The 25,879-nt window shown below is 40.5% G+C and overlaps 1 protein-coding gene across 3 annotated transcripts in view; it reads left to right on the forward strand.

Annotated features, from left to right (window-relative positions):
* The window catches only part of samd4a (sterile alpha motif domain containing 4A), an 80,551-nt gene that overhangs the window by 12,057 nt on the left and 42,615 nt on the right, over positions 1-25,879 (forward strand). For 2 of the 3 annotated variants that reach the window (XM_086026251.1, XM_086026252.1), the window contains exon 3: positions 21,644-22,222. In XM_086026251.1, the coding sequence (XP_085882377.1) occupies positions 21,644-22,222 (579 nt within the window). Of the gene's footprint in view, positions 1-21,643; positions 22,223-25,879 lie in introns of those variants that run through there. The other variant, XM_086026253.1, reaches the window with a different exon arrangement.

Raw genomic sequence — 25,879 nt, forward strand, 5'->3', positions numbered from 1 at the left:
CCTTAACCGGGTCAAGTACCGACCAATGTGTTGTGGTGGGTTCTTTTAGAAAGAAAGACCATTGTTCTCTATTGCGATACCACGGAGCCACCTTTATTAACTGTCTGCACTGTAGAGTCCTTTTTTTTCTTTTTCATGTGCATTTTCTGCAGTAACATTGTACTCGCAGGTATAGTCTGCCCTCTGGTGGTTCGACACATGTAATACCATGGATTACGACCCAGGACGTCCATTTCACTGCTGTCATGTTTGTTCAAATGTGTCAGTCATGCAATAATGTACCTAGATGTACTAGATCTTTTGATATCGTTCACATTAAGTCTTCCATTGCCGTTGAGTCTCTTGCATTTATTTTGTGTGTTTCATTCATATCACTTAGATCACAGTTTTATTTGGACCATGTTAACATTGTGTGAGTCCAAAGCAATTACTGAAAACTCATCATGGCCAGAAATGGTATTTACCTTCTCCAAGTGCTAGGTAGCACAAGTTCGAAACCGGTGGCTCATTGCCCTGCTTGGAGCGTGCCTGGTTTGATGCATTGCATTTGTCTATATCCCTTTCGTTTTCCCCAACCACTGAGAGTGTTTGGCAAATGGGCTATACTTAGTTGTTCAATTTGGCAGGTTACAGTAGACATTTCAAGCAGGAGACTGTAGGTTGAAAATGGTAAATGAAATGTCTTGTGAATTAATGGCTGCACTACTGTGTGTTTTTCCTTCCCCTCAGCAGTTACGGAAAATATATATATATATATATATTTTTTTTTTAGAGAATACTTTTTGAATACTTGCGATTGAGAATTGGTGAGGAAGAGAGACATCAATAGTTCCTTGAGTACCATTTATTTTAAGAGTTGGAGGCTACTCTAGCCTAACCTGACAAGTGAGACGTGAATCGCTCAAAGGAGTTATCCACAGTATCAATCTGGGACTGCTCCAATGTGATCTGCTCAGGGAAGGATACTTCACTTTGATTGGGCAATGCGGCAGCTTGAGCACGCCTACCAAACATTTGAGAAAAGTTTTCGTCACAGCCGCATATCCTGCCCCCAAGCCCCAAACACACGGTTGCTTTGTGATTGGGCTCAGAGGAAATCAGCGGGCTCAGGACATGATGGATTCTTTGGGTTTTGTGAAATCACAAATACCGCGAGAATTCATCTTACACTCAAGGTTAACTCTCGCCCAGCCCTGGCAGAAATGAGGGTCATTCACATTCCCAGCATAGCTGTGACTGCCAATTTCAGAGCCCCCACAGGTAACTGCAAAGCAATGTTCTTCCGTCATCCCCCACTGTGCTCGATCAAGTCTTCCAGCACCAGTTATTCCGGCAGCAGGGGAGCACAGGGGATGTTGACGATACATTTAAGAGGAAATGGGAAGTGTGGGGAGGAGTGAGGCATAGAAAAGAATTGTTCTCCACTCCAACAGTCGTGTCCTACAAGGAAACCTCCCCGACTGCTACGGAAAAATCAGAAACAACAGATACAGTATAATGGTAACTTATCTTCGCCAAAATGCCCAGATGTGGTTACAAATTCATTCGTATTAGGGATATACCGATGGCCGATAATGAACCAATTTAAAACTGTGCTAACTTCAAGGAAGTATTCATTTAAAGTTAACTTCATAAGAGATTCTACTGGGCCAAGAAACACTGCACTTTTTGTTGATGTTTGAAATCAAAACAAAGAAGTGACATTTTAACATTTCTGACATTTTTAAATTTTGGAGGACTTTATTTATTGTAGAAAACTATAAAGGGCTGTTGTTTAAGTTTTCATTTAACTTTTGAAGACGTGCTGATGACCCTGGGAGCTTCCTTTTTGTTCGAATTTTACAACAAAGACGTACTGTATATCAGCAAACATCATGTGTCATCTTCCAAACCGCTTATCCTATATAGGGTCGCGGGGAGTTGCTGGAGCCTATCCCAGCCATCAATGGGCGAAGGCAGACTACACCCTGAACTGGTCGCCAGCCAGTCGCAGGGCACACATAGACACTGTCACTGAGCGGGAATCGATCCCACGCTGCCCGCACACAACTCAGGCGTGTGTACCACTACACTATCAGTGGACCTATCGGCAAACATTTGTAATAATAATTAGAATATCAACAATATGCAAATGTGAAAAATTGTTCAATAAACATTTGCTTAAAAAGGTTTTAACAAAGTCAAGAGTTTTATTTGTTTATTTATTTAGTTTTGATTCTGACACTAATATTTTCATTTTTGCTGAAAATGAATATCGACCCCAAATATCGGTTATCGGCTTCCTTGACTACTAATAATCGGTATCGGTATCTGCCCTGAAAAAAAAAAAACATATCGATCTATCTGTAATCAGTACACATTTGGAAAATGTCAGATATTATTTCTAGTGCAGTATTAGTATTATGACATGGCATGAAAAATAACTACATGAGTTGAAATGTGTTTTTAGTGGGGATGGAAAGCTTTAGAGAAAGGCTAATCCAGCAGAGACCTGCACGGTTTTGTTGTGTTTTCGTGCTGGTTTTGCAAGTGTCACCAGCAAGAGAAAAACAGCAGCAAAACAAAACAGCCAAAATCCAAACATTCGGTCCGTGGGTCACTGGGCAACCCGCTCTACTAATTGAGCCAAAGCCATCCAGCAACACTAACTTTCTGTTTTTGCCCTGCTGGTCGCTGGTAGGGGTGTAACAGTGCACGTGGGTGTATTACTATGTTTCAGTATGGGTATGTTCGGTTCGGTCCACTTATTAGCGCGAGCTTACGCACGGCGCTATTGACTGTTGCATGCGGGAGAGGAGAGTGGCGGCACAAAAGAGAGAGTCAGAAAAGAGCCAGAGCTCAAAGGTCCCCCTGTACACTGCGGTCTTCTGTTTGGGAATATTATGGCTGTCCTGTTAAAATCGCCGATGGGGAAAGGTACGTGGTTAAGTCTGAAAGTTGTGTGCCGACATTGCTACATGAGATGGGCGGCAAGTAGCACGTCTAACATGCACGGCATCATCCGACTGTGAATGTTTCTTAGACGAGGGAGCAAAAACTTGAACAATTTTTTTCATTATAAAAATAGTTTTAATATAGTTAGCAATAATTTTAACTGTTATTGTATGTATTTTTTCATCACGAAAAGTGTATATATGTACTGTAATGACAACTTGGCTTTAACTTGAATACTTAGATGTGTCATAGGCTGTTGCTGCTGAGTGTTTAAAAATTTCGGTGTCTTAATAATTGTTCGTGTATTTTTTATTCTGGTGTCATTTCTTAGAATAAAGTGTCCGTGATTGACCCCGCCGCGGGAGAGATGCTAACGGCAGAGGCTTTTTAATTTACTATTCGAACCCGCTGTGGACACACTTCAAAATGTGCCACTAGTACTTTACTACTTACCCAATTGCGTGTGCTTCCTTCCATTGCGAGCCCCGGGGTTGGTTTTGTCGTATTGTATATTTATTTGGGTCCAACAGACGGCCAGAAGTCGCATTCAACAAGTTACTTATTTATTTTCCACACTTCCCTTCGTTCACGGCCTTCAAAATAAAAGCAAACCACTATCGACAGCAGGTTTGCTACGGCGTATTTCCGGAAGCAGGAAAGACGCCAGAAGAAGTGCATGAACTCCACCTTGATGTGCCAGCGTCATACTTGAGTGCTGCGTGCAGCTTGATATACTCCCGGACACAAGTTGTTTTGAAACAGTTGAGTTCCAAGTCGGGGGGCGTCGCTTCAAAAAGACAGCGACAACAACGGATATCGTGCCTGCTACAACCATAAAGGGACCGAGATGACTACGATTCATTTAATTTTATTGCCAAACTAGTTTGCTTTGCAGCAGCAACGAGCTGCGTGCTGCATCCTCTCTCTCCTCTCCGTGTGGGAAACTGTATGTCATCGCAACGCGTGACATAATGGACCGATCAGAGCAGCAACAATTCCTGATGGGTGCGTGGCATGTGTTGCAGACCTGTCGCCAACAGCACAATGCGTCGGTCACGTGAATCAATGCGGCAGTTGTCGTTCGCGCCGACGAGGGAGTAGAAAGAAGCCTAAAAAGAAGCCTTTCACTGAGTAGTCTGAGATGAAATTTGCCCGCCTCGCGACCACGTCAAACACATGAGGGCCGATTAGTGGGCCGGACGAAAATCCAATTCCGGCCATGCTTAGTCCAGCCATTTTTTAAAATTTGTCAGCTCCCAGCCACCGCCCCAAAAATGGGCATTCGGCCGGCCCAGAGGGTCCAACCGGTCCGGCCCAGGGACTGCCCAGCTCTGCTTATCTGTGTGTTCAACAGAACACACTGAAGCTCTGCTTACTTTATAGTACCTGCCTATAGGCCAGTCCACCTCTGATTTTAAATGGGCTTCCGTTAGCGATTCCGACTGCAAACTTCTATTTTCGCGGTGAGGCTTCAATGGCTGCGGTGAGGTGTCAGTTTCCTATTGGCCGCAACTGTGGCATTTTGACACCTTCTGAGTCCTAAAAGGAGACCTTCATAGCAGAGCTGGGCTTTTTTTATCTAAAATTTTGCGGTCTGATTATCGCCTGCAGCCGGGGTACCCTTATGCCGTCCGTCTATCTACCTTTTTGTCCGGCTGAACCAAATATTACCGTATTTTCAGGACTATAAACCGCATCTTTATAAAAGTTGTATCCAGTCTATTACTAAAAACATAATTAATAAATGATATATAAACCGTACCAAGTTAGAAGCCGCACCTATTTATGTTGAAAAATTAAATACTGACTGCATTTACAGAACAATTTGGAACTGTAAATGTATATATGTGTACCTGAACAGATTCTTTCCTAACATTGCCTTTTAATGTGGCAGTAACTTTGCTGTTTAAAATGGAACAGAACCAAGAGAAAATAACCAGTATTTATCTTCATTTCTCCTGTGTTTGAAATCACAAGCCACTTTAATCATCTTTGCTGAAACCCATGAAGTTGTCTTCTATGTTGAAAAATGTGATATTGACTGCATTTACAGAACGATTTTGAACAGTAAATGTACATGTACTGTAAATGTAAACATTGTTTTAATGTGAAGCCAGGGGTATTTGTCTTTTTGAAACTGAAAGTCGTATGCTGGTGCATCCTACACTTCTTTGGCCATTTTTCATGGAAATCAGTAACTTTGACGGGCTTGCGAAGACTGCGTGCGGTCATGTGGCTGTCTGCCTCTGTTTGATTGGTGAAATGGAGTCAAACGTCACTAGTGACTACGCTCGATAGGTGAACAGCACCAGAGCAGGATGTCTTGCTGGCATCCCGTCTTACACACGTACGCACTTATCTGGACCATGGACAATCAGAGGGTGGCCGACCTTGCCATTCTCTTATTGGTTCAGACCATGTTTTGCCTACTTTGTACTGTAGTTGAACCAAATGGAGGTTTTCAGAGTGGTGGACCCTCCTGCCCTACCCCTTGAAAGAATCTTATTTTTATAGGCGTACTGTTGAGAAATTTGTGCGCCCAAATTGGTCGCAGTCTACAGCCCTGGCCCCTCATACACGTGCCTTAAGTGAGTGGCCATAGAGATTCTGTTGCACTGGCATTCACCGATGCTGCATTTCATCAGCAAGCCACGAAATTACACATCTCTGGCGAAGCCATTGTAACTGGCTGCTGCTGTGAACAGTAGCTGTGATGATGCCTTTCCTTTTCCTGTAGAAGAGAAACACAAATATTTTGTCACCGGCAGGTGCATCCCACTTTGGGGTAAGGAAAAGAAGAAACCTTTACTTGGCCATTAAGGCATATTGTTGGCGTCGAGCCAAAACCTCATAAGTAACATTTTGTTGAATTTCATATTTTTTGCAAAAATGTATACTATTGGTCAGTCCACATGCGTGGGTGTTATTTTTACACATTACTGACCAATCTAAAATATTGAAAATGGCTTGCTGTCTTTCACGATGCAATTCAAATGGTGGAACAACCTTGACATTTTTGGGGTCTCCTGAAAAGTGACTAATTTGGAGATACAAGGTTTTGGCCCAATGCCGGCAATATTCACATATGGTCACACATAGTCCAGATTACATGCTGTTGATGTAAAAAGTCTACACATACACTGTACACTGTATAGATGTCAGGTTTTTGTGAAGAAAAAGAAACCGGGGTGAGGGGATATTACACTGCACACAGGCTGGTCTCTAGTGGCTGCGGGTGATTTTTTTTTTTGCGATTGGCAATGGAAAGCTTTGATCGATATACTGTATGCCGATCACACACTTTTCCACAGAAAATCAGCCGATCGTGATCGGTGGCCGATCGATTGGAGCGCCATTAGTAAAAAGCGATACACTGTGACTCGACGGACATTAACACCAGTGTGTAATGTAACATTTGGATAATCAAGAGTACAGGTCATATGCTCAGGGGTAGAGTGGTCCTCTTGTGACCATGATGAAGTGTCCTTGAGCACGGTGCTGAACCCCCAGTTACTCCTGATGCTGCGTCATCAGTAGGTGAATAAGGAACCAGTGTATCTAAGGTAGGAAAGTGCTTGACAAGTGGAAGCCCATTTACCCATTGTATGTATCTTATCACAACAGCTGCCACCACCGTTAAGGTGAATCTGCGTGTGGACAAATGACTGCTTTTGCAGTGAATAATAAGGTACCATGTCTTTGACAATGTTTGTCGCACTCGACTCCATGGTTGCTTTCCACCGGCCTTCTTTTTTGTCATACGAAAAACAATGTGAAATAATTCAAATAAATCTTCTCACTATGGTTTCAACAGTTTTAGTGGACTGTTTGTTGCTCATTGTCTGTTGCTGTGAACTGAAACCAATTCCATGTGACTGACAAAACCATGCCTCTTTAGTAATAGCTGCTCCCTGCTTTGTTTGCGCAAAACATATCTTTTGGATATCGTCGCTGTCCTGTGAAAAACACTTGTGTCCATTTTTTTCATTTTTTTATTTTATGTGATTGGGGATTCCACGTTACAGACATCCCATTAATGTGAACATTTAAAACACATTGCAAAATTGGACACATATATTTTTCACAGGACTGCGACGATATGCACCTTTGTACTAGGGATGTAACAATAACAGTGATGTCCCAATATTGAAATGACCCCGATATCGTTGTCGTCATGTTACGTTCTTAAAAGCAAAACATCTCTGTCAAAAAACATTCTTTTTCACCCTAGTCGGATGAACACAACATTGTGAACTACATATGTAGCCCATGATACTGCCACTATGCCAATAGGAACGCAGGACAATAAAATGACTGGCCAAGCCTATTTCTTTGTCACTGCTGTTGTTATGCACAAAAACACAACATGAGCTTTTTTTTTTTTTTTTATAACATGTGAAGTTTTTATTCAGTATCGGGAGGTTTTTCTTCTCACCTCCCCACAATGTCATAATTATTGTATTGTGAGGTTCATATCGGCATGATGTTTGGATATCGTTCCAACACTACTAGGGCATCGAGGTATGAACATTCAAGATATTAACATGGAAATGAGGACGATAACTGTCACGTGACCTTGCCACGTTTGTGTTACATCTAAAACTCAGTAGCACCCAACCACATTGCTCCTTTCAAGTTTGGCGTTGATCGACACTTAAAAGCAGCCAATGACAATCGTCTTGCGGAGGGCAAGAGGGAGGTGGGACACACCTGCTGCCCAGACAGCACACTCGCAAGAAATCCACTTCTGTGTTTGCTGTCAAGTAGATACGGATGGTACAACATATATTGTGTTTTAGAACATTACGTGACCATATTTATAGTTTCAAAATTACCAGTGGATGAAATATCAGAGCTTATTGTAAAAATGTACGAGCAGCCCGCGCCTCGCTGCTCCAATGTGAGTGGGCCTCGCCTTTCAATATATCCCCACTTTCCTCATGGTTATCGTCCGTGTCCTATTTTTGTAGCAATGCGCGTCTACCTTGACTGCCACCATCTTTTTGTGGATTAATAAAAAGTCATTCTATGCGACATATTGTGTGGTAGCCTCAAAACACAATCCAGGCTGGCATAGTTCTTATCGCTAGGAGTCCACACATTACATCGCCATCAATGCATACACAACCATCTTCATGTGCGGCATTGAGTGGTTAAATATTTTGGGTTTTTTTCAAGCCACACAACATATTCATCCTTTTCCTGAACCACTTATCCTCATTACGGTCGTGCATGGACAAATAGGCACAAAATGCAGTTAACACTCACGCATACAAACACTTATGTTGCAGCATAAAATTATTTATCATTGAAGTACAGTTTTAGTACAATGTGAATTTATTTAATTTATTGCTGACTTTGTTCTTGTCGATGGCTGTCACTAAGTTCTAATAAAAAAAATAACACTTTCCACATCCTTTTTGATACTTTTTTTCTTTAAAAAAATGCTGAGTTTTCGCTGAACCCATAGTAATATCATTATCGTATCTGGCAAATATATCCAGCCATCCATTATCCGAGCTTCTTATCCTCTCGCGAGATACATTATTACATTTTGGCACAGCTCCAATCCCAATTTTATGCCAGAACGTGGCTAATGGGTGGGCCTGGAAAAATCAGGGTGGCCCTGAATATTTCTCTCACTGGGCGCAATCCTCCTATCTCGACACAACGTATATTCAAATAAAATGATCAACTGAATAATATGAAGTTCAGATCTTCCTGAGACAACCACAATTGTGCCATTCTTAATATTCAATAAAATAAAAAGCACAAATTCAAAAAATAATGTAACAATTTACCAAAAATGTAAAAGTATACATTTTTTTCATGAATCTCATTGGGTGGGCAGTCTGTCAATCTGGGTGGGCCTGTGCTCACCCAGGCCCACCCATGGCTCCGCCCCTGCTTTAAATTTTTGGAGCATACACAGCCTTAGAATGTCCTTGTTTGAGAGTTTGGACTTCCCCACATTTTTTACATAAACACATCTCACTTTTTTTTACCGTCATTAAAGACTAAAAACAATGTTAAATAGATTGCTGTCATTACTTTGTTTCTTTTAAGTGTCTGCCCACCTTACAATTAGCATGGTGTGGCATTCTTCAGACAGCTCAGAAGGATTCTATTTCCTGTTGTCTTGCACAGGACATCCATCCATCCATCCATTATCTGTACCGCTTCTCCTCACAAGGGTCGCGGGGCGTGCTGGAGCCTATCCCAGCTGTCTTTGGGCAGTAGGCGGGGGACACCCTGAACTGGTTGCCAGCCAATCGCAGGGCACACAGAGACAAACATCCGCACTCACAATCACACCTAGGGGCAATTTAGAGTATCCAATCAACTTACCATGCATGTTTTTGGAATGTGGGAGGAAACCGGAGTGCCCGGAGAAAACCCACACAGGCACGGGGAGAACATGCAAACTCCACACAGGGAGGCCGGAGCCGGGATCGAACCCGCGACCTCTGAACTGTGAGGCGGACGTGCTAACCAGTCGACCACCGTGCCGCCCTTCTTGCACAGGACAAGCATTATAATTAACTGATGTATGCATCCTTCTGACATAATTCAGTAATTATTAGTCATAACTCAATGCATAAGGAAAAATAGATGAGTCATAGAGGGCTCATGTCGTTGTCATTGTTTTCTTAATTGCCATCATATCAGGACAATACTTGCATACAAAAATGCTCGCACCATTGTGTCTTGTCATTTCCTTGCTTTATGCATCTTGATAGCAGTAAAAGTAGGATTACAGTGCACGTCAAGGGTTCCTGAAGTACATTCAGCAAAACGCCAGATTAATTTTGTTTTGCAATCACTATCAAACATTTCCCCCTTACATTACATTACATTTTGTTTGAATTATTAAAGCCAATAATTGTTTTTTTAAATTGTACTTGGGCGGGGATTCAATATAAGTATGATTCATTTGTGGGGGCTACGATTTACTTATGTTGACGATATTCGATACATATTTAACTGATTCACTTTGAGTCCATCTGAAAAGCATCACCGCTACCTAAAGCTCAAAACAGCGGTTGTCAACATGGCGTGCAGTCTGTTGAGTAAGTGAACACGCAATTTACAAAACACGCCCGCTATTGGGAACTTATTCAACCAGACTCATATGATATCATGGTTCCTTTAGTACATTCGCACCTTGTGCTGTTCAGACCCACCTTATCCGTTGTTTAATTACTAGTGCTCAAATCATTGTGTACGAGCGTGTTAGTAAGTTCAGCCGTGGGTCCGTTAGGAATCACTGCATTCTTCAGCAACAGGCTCTGTGGTATGCCAGCACATTCCCCACTGCTGAGCTGGAGAATCCACTCGGAAAGCAGCAGCAGTAACTTTTCCTTTCTATCTCCTCCCACTCTTCTACAGCTCTTTTCTACTTCGTTCTAAGTCACCCTCACCACAAACCTATCACTGTTTCTGCTTACCCAACATCCCCTAATTTGTGTTTTTGGAATCCATTGGCTTTGGCTGGCCATATAATTTATTTTGATAAAAAGTGTATTCCCGGACTTCAAGAAAACACATATTAATCACTTAAGTTTCTCTTTCCTAAATTAAGCCTGCGGCCTCTTATTACTGGTTGGAAAATGGAAATGGCTGTGTCGGATATGGTGTTGAATCAACAATAGTTCGAAAGAGTAGCCTGTAGTGGACGAAATGAGCCACTTGAATGTTTGTTTTGCTAACAGGAGAATCACAGGACAGATTTTAGAGGACACATGCACACACACGCACGCACACACACACACACACATGGGCTGCATGCATTCCCAGACCTTTACAGGGTTAGTATTGGGCATGTTACTTTAAAAAAGTAATTAGTTATAGTTGCAGGTTAATTCTTCCAAACAGTAATTGAGTTACTAACTCAGTTACTGCCTTGAAGAAGTAATTAGTTACTCAGCAAAGTTGTTAGGATATTTTTCGATTGTGGTCTATCTGTAGTGTAAAATATGTTTATCATAGAAAGAATATATTTTTGAACATTTGGTATTTATTTGAACTCAACAGATTTCAACTTTCCACATGCATCGAAATAAAAATGTTTAAAATTAGGTATTGAAAATTAATAATAATCACACACTGCATTTAAGTGAAAAACTAAAAAAGACAAACATAAACTTAAATGTAAAAAGACATAAACGACAATGTGGCTATTAGATTGTGCTCACTGTTTGGTAGTGCTATTTGTATAGTAACAAACATATTAAGCTATAATCATTTACTGCGGTACAGTGTCCGTTCGATGCTTGAGACGATCGGAATTGTGCACTACTTGGTTAATAACGAATATTTGCTTATCAGCTGCTTTGGCTTTGTGCGTTTAATGTCCCATCTATATTTAGACAGAAAGTAATCATGTTTCTAACAGTCTCTTAGTTTGCATGCCTCGGTTGGGTTGTGTTTATTTGTACGTAAACGGTCTGTAAGAATTGTGCTGAAATAATCAAATTGTCCCCACCACGTCTGTCATTTGTGTCTTGTAATCAGATGACATTGTAAAAAGGACAAACCCTTCAAACCAAGGTCAAACTTAAGTCTACATGCGCTGCTCTCTGATTCATTAGTTCAGTAGTGCGGATTATTCCAATAACTTTGATACGAATATGGCTTTTTATGACTCATGTTTTATTTTTTTTTCTAGTGTATCTTTAAGAAGCGTGTGCAGTCTGATTGAATTAATGATGGTAAATGAATCAAATTATATTTAATTGACTCCGATTTTTTGGGGGCGTAAATTATGAATAAAGGATTTTTACTTATTACAACTATGTTTGTATTCATTTTTTGTTGATTCTATTTGATGATGTTGCTGTACATATATATAGTTTAGTATAGCATTTTAAAACAACAATTATGTTTCGTCACAATGCCAAAAAATAGAATCAACTTGCATTTCAACAACGTTGACGATCGGTGATGGATGCAAGCATTTCTGTACACATGCACATTGGTTGGCAAACATGGATTTAATACCTTTTCAATTAAGTTTAGGTAGAAATAAGGCACAGTGGTACCTCTACATACGAACGTCTCTTCATTTGAAATTTTCAAGTTACGAAACCCCTCAACAGCAAAATATTGCTTCTAGTTATGAAAGAAATTTCAGGATACGAAAGGTAAAAGTATGGGCTGATACTCGCAATAAGGGCTGCTACTTGCCGTATGGGCTGCTACTCGCAGCTCCAGAGTTTCGTGAACGCAACATACTCATAGCTTCTCTGCCATTGGCCATTACCTAGCATCTTCCTGGCATCCCATTGGCTAAGAGGGATCTCTACCGTATGTGTCTATGTGTGTAGATAGACAGGTAAATAGATAGATAGATAGATATGTGATAGATATGTCTATGCAGCGTCCTCATTCGCCCCTCAGGCCATGAGGTGTTCCGATAGTTTTACGTAAATTAGAAATGGGGAAAAGAAAAAAAGGAGAAAACCGTTTTTTTGTCCATACAAAGAAAGCAAGAGATAATAGAAAAGTATGAAAGGGGGATGCGTTTGGTTGATCTCGCCAAAGAATATGACCGTAATGTATCGACAGTCGCCACGTTATTAAATCAGTTCTTTAGAAAACGCCAGGCAAAAACCACTTCTGAGAGAGAACATGAACCAAAGAGGGCAAAAAGCGATGAGGACAGCAATTAAAAGGTAAACGACCATCATTTTTATTCCTTACTCTATTCTTAGTTTTTTTACATTATGCACAACTCTCATTTATTGCGCAATAATCTAATTGTAACATGTATTTGTTACATGTTTTCATGCATTTTTATGCTTTATAAAACATTTATGTCTCAAAATTGGGGGGCTTGGAACGGATTAGGGCATTTACATGAAAAACGCGTCCCTACTTACAAAATGTTCTACTTAAGAAATTTCTTCCAGAACCAATTAATTTTGTAGGTAGAGGTACCACTGTACAGCAAATCACTGTGAATTGAGAGGCTGAGTGAAACTATTTGTGAAGTTAACCTACTGAGGTCACATGTGACAGCTGATATATTACGATAGCTGTCATAAATATATGGAAGATCAATCAGACATGGCTCTTGGACCATTTGTTGCTTTTGTCAATATCAAACCTAATTGTTTAATTCAGGGTTTTTTACAGCTCAAAGTGAGGCAGAGGGGGTACCATCCTGACTATATGCATGTATTCTGTAAATTCAACCGACTCACTTTCTTTTACAGGGAACATACTTTAAGTTAAGGGCTCCAATAAGGATGACTATTATATCACGTTAAAGCATTGGTTTATTAAAACAAGAGCCTCCATTTTTAAAGTGTTACTGCAAAGAGCCACTTTATACATTTGCATATAAACTGCCCCATCCTGTCCCCTCACTCCCTAGCCCTCTTGCATATTTTGACAAACTCCCCTTCTTTTTTTTTTTTTTTTTTTTTTTTTACAATCCTTTTTTATTGAGCATCATTTATATTACACAAACAATGCCTTGCACACACAGAGAAAAAAAAGCATTACATAGAAAAATGCCCATATTTTACAATGTAACAGTTGGAGGTCAGTGCTGGACAAGACCACATGAATTAAGTTGGCAGGACTGGAATGACACCGATCGCAACTTGCGTCCGTATTCGGGTATATTTTTGCCAGTCTTGCCTTCGAATTGTGTCTGCGGTGTATTACACTTAATTTTGAGCATGAAGGACTGCTGTTCACCAACCACAGCGTAGTGGTTCCCTCCAAACTCATTCCTAATTCATTCTGCCAGTCCGTTCTAACCGTTTGAACAGATACATCTTTGAGTGACGATATAAAGTCTTTAACTCTTGAAATTAGTTTCCTTGGGTCCAGTGAGATTTCCAATAGTTTGTCCAAAGTGGACATTGATGGTATAAGTGGAAAATTAGGGTCATTATAGTGAAGGAAGTAGTGGAGCTGGAAATACTGGAACAAGTTAGATCTAAGGAGGCTAAATTTGAGTGATAGGTCTTCAAAGGTTGCCAGTGTATTATTTATGTATAAATCCTTAAAGATAGCCTAACCCAACCCTTTTTCAGTCTAAATTGATCTCTTGATAAAAGGTTGGTTTCCTGAAAAAATGCAATATCACATCTCAAATACTTAAGATGATTCAATATCCAAGTATCTAAGTACGTCTAATGCCAACATTGCAGCGTTGTGTTTGTCATAGATATTTTCTTTCTAAAAAAAGACAAGGTTAGCCAATCAATTCGTGTTACAGTAACAGCTGCTTTATTGTATTGTCTTGAACTTCTCAAAAATAAGATCTTGTGAAAAATAATACATAATATATTATGAAAAATAATACATAGATAATAATACAAAACATGCATTAAAATAAATATGCGGGTTAAAAACAGCCCTTTGAGTAATTCATGGTAAAGTTCACAAACAGAAAAGTTCATGAAATTAAAAAAGAGAGAAGTTCATGTAATTTGTCCAAAAATAACTCATTTTTTGTTAAGAATCGGAATCGAGAACCGCTAGGAACCAGAATCGAATAAAAAAAACGGAGTCGGTACCCGAATTGTCTAAATTCAAACGATGCCCAACCCTACTGGTTTTGCCATTTTGTTTTTATTTGTTTTATAGTGGGGTTGCAATTACATTCAACAAAAACTGTGTTAAAACGTCCTGCGTTGAACTTCATATTTTTGTTATACTCTGATTTTTTTCCCCCCTTCCATATTGAAAGTGAAGTTGGTAAGCAACACTACTCAATGTTTTTTTTCTCGATCTTATTTGCGTTAAAGTGCATGCGTGAGATGCACGTAGCAGGTGCCTCGTTTGCCGAATGTAACGGTAATCTGTTCAATTGCAGCTGGGACAGGCTTCAGCACCTCCCCGCGACCCTTTACAGCAGGAGTCTTCAATCCTGTTCCTCGAGGGCCGGTGTCTTGCCTGTTTTCCATCTCTCCCTGCTACAGATATTCACCAAAGGTCTGCAGAAGCTGGATAACGATCCTGATCATTTGAATCAGTTGTGTGTTGCAGCAGGGACAGATGGAAAACAGGTAGGACATCGGCCCTGCGGAACAGGATTGAAGACCCCTGCTGTACAGGATAAGCGGTGTGGATGACAGATGACTTTGCTTTGCAAAGACAAACTGTATCTGTCGGTCTCTCTCTCCATTCGTAACGATCAAAAGTTGTCAAAATGCATTACCTCTGTATGATCCTCTCATAGACATTTTGGGAATTATTCCTATTTTTCCGACGCCGTCACTCACCTGGAAATGTTGCCTAGAACATATATGTTGTTATATGTGTCCAAGAGGGGGTCAGAGTGCAACATCAGGTCAGGATGGCACACAGAGTTCACCGGTTTGCATTGTCCATAATGATATGCTGTTTCAACGCCGAACCAGAGATTGGGGACTTGAGTCATATGACTTGACTTGCTATTTTTAGTACTTGCGATTTGCTTGCCAAAAACACGGGAATGACTTGACTTGACTTGGGACTTGGTATCTAAATGACTCGACTTGACATAGACTTGGACCTCATGACTTGACAAGTCATCCTGTTTATAGTTTTAAATTTGCATTTGAACACAGTTTTTCTTTTTAGGAAGGAAAGTAAGAAAGAAAGAAAAAAAAAAAAGGAGGTTTTTTTTATTCATTCACGCCAACCTGGCAACCGGGTCAATGTCACTTGTTAGTGTGATGTGGCAACGTAAACGCCAACAGCGTCGGAGCAACTCCTAGGATGACTAATTTGAAATAATGGATTATTTTATCCATGACTTTGACAAAAATACTAGGATGAAAAAACGTATGGTTTGCACCTCACGGAATGAAGACACAACAACAACATACTAACAACACTAACAACACTACTAACAACATCCTAACTAACACACAACTAACTTCATTCGTCATTATTACAAAACCCACAGAGAGGTAACTCGACCTTAATTTAGCTAGCGATACGAACACTGGTGTGGAACCAGTAAAAACCTTGACTTTGAACATTTAGGTACAGCTAAGTAACGTAACTAGTGGTGGGATTGTTTGTGAAAACTGTCCGAACCGTTCATATGCAAAAGTCCCCCCCATGCCCTCTATTTAATAACGAGGTGAAGTGCTGTGCACTTCGAAAGTAGATTCTATTCATCAAAACATAAGACACCGGTGTCACCGGCATGTTGCTAGCATAGAGCACTGTAGAGTCTACGCAGAGTACTTCTCTGGTCGAGTCTATGCAGAGTACTTCTCTGGTCGCGTGCGTATCCGCCATATTTGATATGGCAGCGCCCTCTTAAACTAATGCACGTCAACTTCACTCAATTTCGAAAGGTGACAACCTACAAAGTGCACAAAGTTAATCCCTTTTCGTTCACCCACTAAAACACACTAATTCGATTTGGGTAACAGATTGACACCTGAAACAAAGTTATGTTGTCTTTAAATCTGACTTGATTTGACTTGCTTGAACCAACTAATGACTTGACTTGCTTGAAATTTGGTGGCGACTCGACTTGACTTGATACATTTTTTTCCACAGTGACTTGGGACTTGCTTGAGACTTGATGGTTATGACTCAAGAATTACTTGTGACTTGCACATATCTGACTTACTCCCACCTCTGCGCCGAACAAATGACTCCCTCTGTCTGACGTTTTATTTTAGTGACTTGATCTTCCTGAAGTCAATATTCGGTCAAAATTTCGATTTCTGAAACATTCGAAATAACCCATTTACATGCCTTGAGTGGACAGTTAGTCCCGCATTTGCATAAACCGATTTAAAACGGCGGCGCGCGGACGTCTTGATGCAAATAGACGCCATTTACTAGTTTTATTAGTTTCTACCATCAATAAAACACATCATATTCATGTCACTCACCACAGGAATAAAGCAGTCGGTTTCTTCAGTGTTTTCTTCATCATGCTCCTGTGATTCATCAGTTCCGAGCAGGCTGCTGTCTCTCTATCTTGCACAGAGCAAACCACATAATTTGTCGTGCTGAAGTACGGTAGGCCTAGTTCAATACAACCCTTCCCTCTTTTAGCTGTACATTTTTTTTCTGTCAGTTTTCAAGGAGCAGGTCATGCTAATTGTTGTTCTCATACAATGCATATATTTTGTCTCATGGCAAAAAGCTGATTTGTTTCTTTCGTGGCATCTTGAGGTGGATGAATTCACAAAGATGAGTGCTGAGTTTTGCTTCTCACGTATGTTGTCATAACTTAACCACACCTCATTTAGTTACACTCAACACTTTCCCCTTCGGGGTCGGGGTGTGATCATACATTCTTCGAGTGGAAAACTCAAGACTTTGCCATGCACAGAAAACTGCTTCATTCTGTTGACTCAGAAAATTATTATGCTTGTTGCATTTGAATAAGAATGATTAATGTTTCCAATCTCTGTGTTGTGTTGATTTGTTGGAGAATCTGTCGGATTTCTAGAGCATGTGCACTTTGTCACTTTCCTCTCCAGTGCATGCCACTGCCATGGTGACACTAACATGCAAACTTCTTCATTTTGATCTATGGACTCAGTGATCACTCTTTTAGTGGTGATGCACACCGCTTGGCTGTTTGGAAGGGGGGAACTCATTCGCCTTTTAACCTGGGTGGGCTAGGCCAATGAGTCTAAGTGTCTTCTTATTTTCTTATTTGCACACTAGGGGCCTCATCTACTCTTATTTTTTGGGTGGGTATCTTCTGGCTGGAAATGTCAAATTGAAGTTGTAAAAGATTTGTTGTGTTTGAGAGATTAAGGCAGACATGTTCAACGTGCGGCCATTTGCGGCCTGTGTTCAAAATTACTAATATATGGCCTGTCAGCACTGTTGACGGCTGTATAAAATACACATGTATAAAATAAGCAATTTTATATTCCACCACAAGATGGCAGCATACCCATGGCTGTGCTCTTGGTGCGTTCGGAAGTACGGCGCGTGCACGATATGCACCACTCTTAGAGTCGTGTTAGGCGTTAGAGTGAATTTGCCAACATACCCCTGCGTGCATGACCCTTAGCAGCCTCTTTCTAAAATGGACACTAGCGAAGAAAAACTAAGTTGACCGAGATGGCGGATGCTTTCAGAACAAGTGGAAATTGCCATATTTTTTCTTCTAATACAAAACAACTGTGTCTGGCTAATTTGCCAATAGACTGGCTGCTTACAAGGAATTCTATAACGAAAGGCACTACCAGTTGAAACATGTAAACTACAACAGGGTGACTTCGAACAAACACTCAAAAATTAAAACAACTGGAAGCTGAATGGTCAGGCCCACACATTTTTACCTTACTAAATCTGTCCCTCTTGGAAATAAGTTTGGATACCACTTTATTAAAGAGGTAGTCAACCCAAAAATGTCTTCATAAAAATATGTTTTATGTGCCCCCATTAGCCTAAAAATGGCATTTTGATTAATATTGCGTTTGTGGAATATGAGTTAAGCGGCAAAATCTACCATTTTTTTTATCCATCTCAGGATTTGGACATTTTGTCACTTCTGTCAACTTAAAATGACATCACAATTGCTCAGGGCTCAGGTAACGACCAATCACAGCTTACCTGTTTTCTGAAACTGAGCCATGATTGGTTGTTATCTGAGCCCTGAGCAACTGTGATGTCATTTTCAGTTGACAGAAAGCGGCAAAACGACCACCCCCAAATGTGGACAAAACGGGTGGATTTTACTGCTTAACTCATATTCCACAAATGTAATATTAACCAGAATGCTGTGTTCAGACTAGTGGGACTACATACAACAAAATATTTTCAAGAAAATTTTGGGGTTGACTTCCTCTGTAAGGAGACATATTCACAATGTTATTTGCATTTTTAAAATGATTTTCATACGATTTGGTCAAACATATTTTTGTCCCATTGTCAAGGATTCTGATAACTTCCAAGATAACCTAGACCAGGGCTCGCCAAACCTCTATTTTTCTGTGAGCTAATTTTACACAGTGAAAGTGCTACTAATGTTAAGTAGATTTGATTAATATAGCTAGTTAATAGGTGAATATGATTGTTTTTCATAACACACATTTTAAAATGGTAATACAGGAGTCATATATAAAAAAAAGATTCTATATATCCGTATGTGCACTTTATTACAATTGTGTGTTTGCAGTTCCTTTCTTTTTCCAAACTGGAGCCTTCCCATCACTTTGGTAAAGGTTAATCTTGTTTCATCAGTCCATAAACGTTTCTCCCAGAATTTCTCAAGGCTTGTCTCTGTTCTTTCCTACAAATTTCCACCTGACCTTCTTATTCTTCTTCGTCATATTCACTTTTTGGCATAGCCTCTTTTCTGTACGTTTGTTCAAGAACTCCTCTGTAACGCAGATTGTGATACTGTCATTCCTGTTGCGTGGAAGTTGTCGCTGATGCCACTTTTGGGTCTTCTTTTCCGGTCTCACAGTGTTTCCGCCCGTTTGTCATCAACTCCTGCTGTTTTCCTTGATGTACACACTCCACTTCTGTTACATAGTGCACCAGCCATTTCTTTCCCTTGGCGAAAGAAACATGGTACATGTTTGTGCAATAGCTCTGATCGATTTTCAAAACCCATATCTGAAACTGAGCGTAGAATTTCAGTGTTGCTTCTCGTTTGATATTGAATGTAATAGGACACAACTGGTCAACATAACACACCTGCCAGGCACATTTGAATACTTTTGCGCACATGAAAATGGGTGCGTTCAAATGAAGTCTTCTCAGTTGTGTGTCATAGCCAGACCTAAATACCTTGAAATATAAGTGTAAATATTGATCTCTTGTCTCACATTAATCTTTTTTTGTAAAAAAATAAAATAATAATAATAATGAAGCGAATTTCTAATAGTGCAGGTAAATGCTTCTAAACATGAAGTCTTGACAATGTTTTGCTATTTTTCTTTTAGTCACTTCCTGCTAAAACATTGGCAACTCGAAATTTCCTTTAACTCAAAATCTCAATATGGTGGATGTTTGCGCTATGCTAAGTGCTCTCATACTTTTAATGTTTTCCAGTCATTCAGAAATGAACAATAAAATTGTGTTCTCAACTTGGACCAAAGCTTGCTTCATTCAAAGGAATGAAGCATTGCATCATCACCGGAGTCAATGTGGTTCCTCCCTTTCGTCATCCCACTCACACCTAGTCAAAATTCCACGTTTTGAAGAATGACAACTAATGTTAAACACACATATAGAAAAGTAGAATCATTTTACAAGGGTTAAAAGTTTAACTATATGTAATGCATGCATGACTTAACCATTGATTTCCCCTCCGTGGAAAATAGATGACTAATCATTTCTGTGGCTTTTGTAGGGACATTTCCAAAGTCAAGGGAGGGGGCAGAGGAAGCCAATGCAGTTCAAAAACCCTGAATAGCCAAAATGTCTACAGTCATTTTTGGACTGAATAGGTTTATATTTGGAAACGCATTTGTCTTCATTCACATTATTTTCATATCAAAACTTTTCTGAAAACCTAGACAGGCTGCCTGGGTTCTTGAAGATCTGCAGTGTCGGAGTAGCTGAATTTTCAAAGCATAGATTTTTTTTTTTGGTCATTCTTTGAAAGGCTTATTCCAAAATGATTTACTGCAGTCCCTAAAGCCTGCCCATCCCTCAAAGGACAAAATGAATGTGAACCTTGTTTGGAAGGCTTCAGTATCTGAGGGTTTCCATGTGCCTCATCGGTGCTGCAGCTGTCCATTCAGTAGGAGAGAGTGAGCTGTGTTACCACAAAGTACACCCTGACTTGAGGATATCTTTGGATGTAGTGGCAGATGTATTTTCTAGTTTCACCTCATACGTTAAACATAGAGACAAGACCATTAGGGTCGAGAATGACACCAGTGCTCATATTCACGCAGCCGCATATCTCCCAAGCTGGAAGTATGGCTGTGTCTTGTTTTTTTTTTTTGTTTTGGGCTTCCCAAAACCGTTGCCCTGACCTTTTGGTATCTATAGCTCTTGTCCAAGATCAGGGCTCAACAGCCTTCTGGCATAGACAACAATAGCTCCATGACCTCAAAAATTATGTATAGTACAGTCTCCTTTTGCAGAATACTTGGAGGAAGAATTTAGAGAGCAAAATAAACCAATGACAGTGCATGACGCTGAAGTCATCCGTCATCTTTTCATTTATTTTCAGCTGTGCTACCAACTTGCAGTAGCATCTTCTGATATACTGAAACACTAGATTCTACATAATATCCAATATTGGAGTCAGGGAGGTGATATTTTTTCTTGTTTGTTTGTATGTTTGTTTGTCAGCCGCATATCTTATATCGATCTAATTTCCACATAACTCATACCTGTCAAGGTGTATGCTTTCGGGGTCATTTGTACAGGTGGAAACACCTTCTCAAACATGTATGCCGTACATCGCTGATTTCCGTTCACGTGACAGCAGCTATTTGAAAATAATGTGTAAAGGCCTAGATACACCAATCCGACGTCGGAGGTGGTGAAGCGTCGTCGTCTAAACACTGTATTCTGATGAATTTTGCGTTCGTGGAAACGACCGTCGTGGCTCACCTGTTTGATGGGTTTGGTTTGATCACGTGGCATTTGCTGCTGAGCCCTTTGGTACTGTGATGTCATTTTCAGTCAACAATCAGTGGCAGTGCAAGGCAAAATAAGAATACTATATTCATTTAACTCTCTATTTATTTATTTACAATTTAAAGGTGTGTGCGCCAATTATTTTTTTTTCTTCTTTTCTGTCTTCCTACAGAGGTCATCAGCCAGTGGCAAAGCGAGCCAAAAGAACGGGTCATCTCACTTGTACTCACCCATTTGCCGCTGCTCAAACCGGGCAATGTAGAAGCCAAGGGCGAGTATATGCGCCTACTACCACGCATCCTTGCGCACACTATTGAACATGGCCGCCACCTGGAGGAGTCTCGCCAACTCTTGTCCTATGCCCTCATCCACCCTGCCACCTCCCTGGAGGACCGTGCCGCATTGGCCCTATGGCTCAACCACCTGGAGGAGAGGGCCGCTGCCACGAGAGACTCACTCGAAAGGCCATCACCTGCTGGCCCGCATCACCATCAGTCCACTCCACCGTCTACCCTTACATCATCGGGATCCTCCACCAACAGCTCTTCTTCAGGTAACCTATATACTTTGCATCACCACCAGCGCTACGGCTCAGACGATCGCCTCAATGGGTGGCAAAGCAGCAGAGATTCGGGGCTTGGGAGAGGCTGGCAGCAGCAGGGCTGTGAAAATGGACACCTGCCTCTCTACCCGTCATCCTCTGTACCAGCAACCATCAACACATTAGGAACTGGTGGAGGTGGCAATGCCAGTAAGTGTACTCTCCTTAATTAGCTGTCATTTTGACATTCTGTCCTGGTTCTGATCAACATTTCTGACCTGTTAGTGTGAATCATGCAAGAACTATATTTCACTCACCATTCTTTGCACATTGAAGTTGTTATCACTAATAGTCACCTGTGACAGATTCTTTGCCACTGTGAAGGCTTTCTTTCAACACGCAAAATCATATAAAATGATAACCTTTACTACTCTACAATGGGGAAATTTGCAATTCTGTTTGAAATGTATTCCCTCTATGTAGGCAAAATTTTAAGATTTAGACTGCAACAAATTGGATTTTGAATACACAGAAAATGTAAAAAGCAACAACCAAAATTATCATGAACTGATTTTCTATCTATAGTTTTATACAAGCTCATGCACCCACACCTCTGCCCTAGTTTTCTCCATAGATGTAAAAAAAAAAAAACATTAGCTTTCCTAGCACCTTTCCATAGTGACAACAATAATTTCTCAAGTGTAACACTCTGTGTAATATGACACCCTGTGTACCTGGAGATGAAATAGCTAAGCTTGTGGTAAAAATGTACGCAAGCAGTAAGTACCGCACCGGGTACAGTCAGGTGAATGTGAGCAAGCCATGCCTTTCAATATATCCACACCTTCAAAGAATTTTCACTCATGTGCTCTTTCTGAAGCAAACTGTCATGATTGCAGGCAGAGGACCCAAATACAGGAAGCAGGGGGAATCAGGGTATCTGAACAAAACTATTTATTAACAAAAAACTCAATGTAACAAAGAAACACCAGAAAACAAAACACACCGCAAGGAGAAACAAGACAACATGACAGTGACAACAATCCGACAAAGACTGAAAAAAAAAACATGGGACTAAATACAAGCCAACTGACGAGACAACAGGGAGCACCTGGACAAGACACGAGTGGGCGAGGGTGCTGATTGGAAGACACAAGGGACCGGGTTGACAACTACAGGTGGAAACAAAAAGATCTAACGCGCAGGGCAAGAAAACAAGCCATAACAACAAACAAACCTAAATATCAAGGGAAACACAAACCACAGCACAACCTGCGTATTCCTTGACTGACTTTTTATGGATTAAAAAAATGGTACAGTACATTTTGTATGGGGAGCCAGAAACCGATATAAGCTCGCACAGGTCACGTACAGCATATAGGGCATGTATGAAATGGCCCAAAGTGCGGGGGTGAGTGAGTGGCCAATTATAATTTTTTCAGTCCATATTTTTTAAGCATGTGGAAATATAAACTAGATAGAAAGGATGTTGTCACGCACATTAAACTGGAGTCTTTATTCCATCCTTCAGCAGCACACAGGTGATAGTAGCCCATACAAATACAAACCTGTGGGTACATTTGTCTTCATTCATGCAACAACTATGCGCTCCCTGTCTTAACTGCATTACACACCTTCTTACGAGTTCTTCATATCACTCACGTTGGAGTTCACACATTACACAAATAGCTGTCTCGGGCTATGTTGGTAAAATGTTGTCTATACTCAAAGATGAAAACATTACAACAAAATGTCGGCAATAACTATGTTTTAATTTTCCTTATTATCCTACAACGTCTTAACTGAACTAGAATCACGCGTCACATTGTAGCCAAATGTACAAACCTGGTGGATTAATGCGCCTTTTAAATGATTGTTGTTCAAAACAAAAGTTAGTTTCCACAACTACTTCCATATTTCCAGCGGAAGTTGCTTCTTCTTCGTCTCCTTTAAAAGAAGATGAAGACGATGCAGCGGTAGTCATGGCAACTAACTTTGGGTTTGCACAACAACAATTTACAAGGCACATTAATCCATCAGGATTGAACCTTTGGCTACACTGCTATGCGAGAACTTATTGTTCGTTTTGGATTTTAAATTTTACATTTATTAAGTGTAACGTGTTCAGAGGGGACTTGGAACGTATAACCCACGAAAAGTGTGGAAACTCTGTATATCAACTTGAGAGAGAAACAAATTACCAAAGTTCTGACCTGACCTAAGGTAGCAGGCAGTTTTTGATAACCTTTTACATATACTTAAGGTTGTGAGGAATCAGTAGTTAAAAATATTTTTTTTTAGTGCCGTTCAAGTTTGAATTGCGTCCCGAGTTTAGTTTTGCCTGCCAGTCTGACACTACAGCACATGGCATACTTGCTGTACAGTGACCACTGTTACCATCTGTCATTCAGTTGCATTTACGTCAAACCTTACTGTAAGGTCACTACAGCGACTGTGTGATATGAACAACAACACAGTGAGAAGGCTGGCCTTTTGAAACTAAGCATAACTATGGTCAGGGCAGGATATTTCCAGACAAGAATGCAAGGGCTCTCTGTTTTTTTTCTTGCTGGGACATGAAAGAAACAGCTGAGGGTTTATAAATAAAGACATATTTAAAACCCTGCTGGCGGCACCGAGAAATATCATCTTATATTTTTGACTGCTTGCAGCCTTAGACCTACACATACAATCACAGAGTTTCAGAACTGATGATCCAGATCACAGGATTAAAGAAAAAAAACTGGACAAATGTTGAAAAACACCCGTCGACAAACTAGTAGAATTGTGTGTCATTTCTATTTTATGCCACATTGACAACGATCAATTTGTGAGCCATATGTTTGTACAACCATTATTAGAAGTTTTTATTCTTTGGCACTAAATTAGTAACGGAAAGCAAGTCGTAGCTCCAGTGGTTATGATCATTCTTACTAGTACTAGAGTATTATTTTCCCACATCGTCATGTGTGCTATTGATGGGACCATCCACTTGACCCCAGCTCATAGTTTGAGCTCGAGCCCAAGCCACAGCAGAGCATGCCATACAGCCTTTCCCTTGTAAGGCATCCTTTGTGGGAGACTGTATTTAGGGTAAATGGCTAATATTTAGGGACTGGAACATGTAATGTTAGCTGGGCACCTATTTTAAACAGGGCCCATGACGTACTATACATAGCGCCAACAGTAAGAAGACCACATATAGGATGGCAAAAGAGACAGGAGTGTTGGAAGCAGCTTAGCCCATCACAGATATCAATGCTTTGGCTTTCCACCAATTCATCCAGACTACCTGCCTTCCCTGCCTGGGGAAAACATTCTGGAGTGCTCCTCTTGCAATTCTTGATCAAATGGGTCATGTAATTATTGGGATGTTTCATTTTTTGTTATATAATAAAAACTGGAGCGGTTTAAAATGGCGCATAAAATATCTACTTACTTTCAACACTGTGGTTGCGTTATTTCTGAATCAATACATAGAAAAAGATGTGCGTGTCCAATAGTAGCTTCAGATGTTTATGCATGACTGGGATGGACTGGGCCGGTCTGAAATAATGACGCAAGGATGACTGACAGACTGACATGCCCACCTATGTGTTTATGAGCCTAGTTTAGTGCTTAACATAAAGTATTATGGAATGAGGAATGTGACAAACTTTGTTCTTTGGTCTGTTTAATCAAAAGCTACTGTTGAAAATGACATAGTGGCATGTCAGGACTTTAATCAGTGTCCGCTGTTTAAAAACAGGCACATTCTGATCCAACAAAAAGAACTGACACTCAACGCGCGACCTCGAAAAGACAAGACAGCTATCAGGAAAAAAAACATACACGTGTAACCGCACTTTACGCTCCAGTCAAAACTTT

The sequence above is a fragment of the Filicampus tigris genome, chromosome 3 (assembly GCF_054856515.1).
Source record: "Filicampus tigris isolate MCC_2025a chromosome 3, RoL_Ftig_1.0, whole genome shotgun sequence".
Lineage (NCBI taxonomy): Eukaryota > Metazoa > Chordata > Actinopteri > Syngnathiformes > Syngnathidae > Filicampus > Filicampus tigris.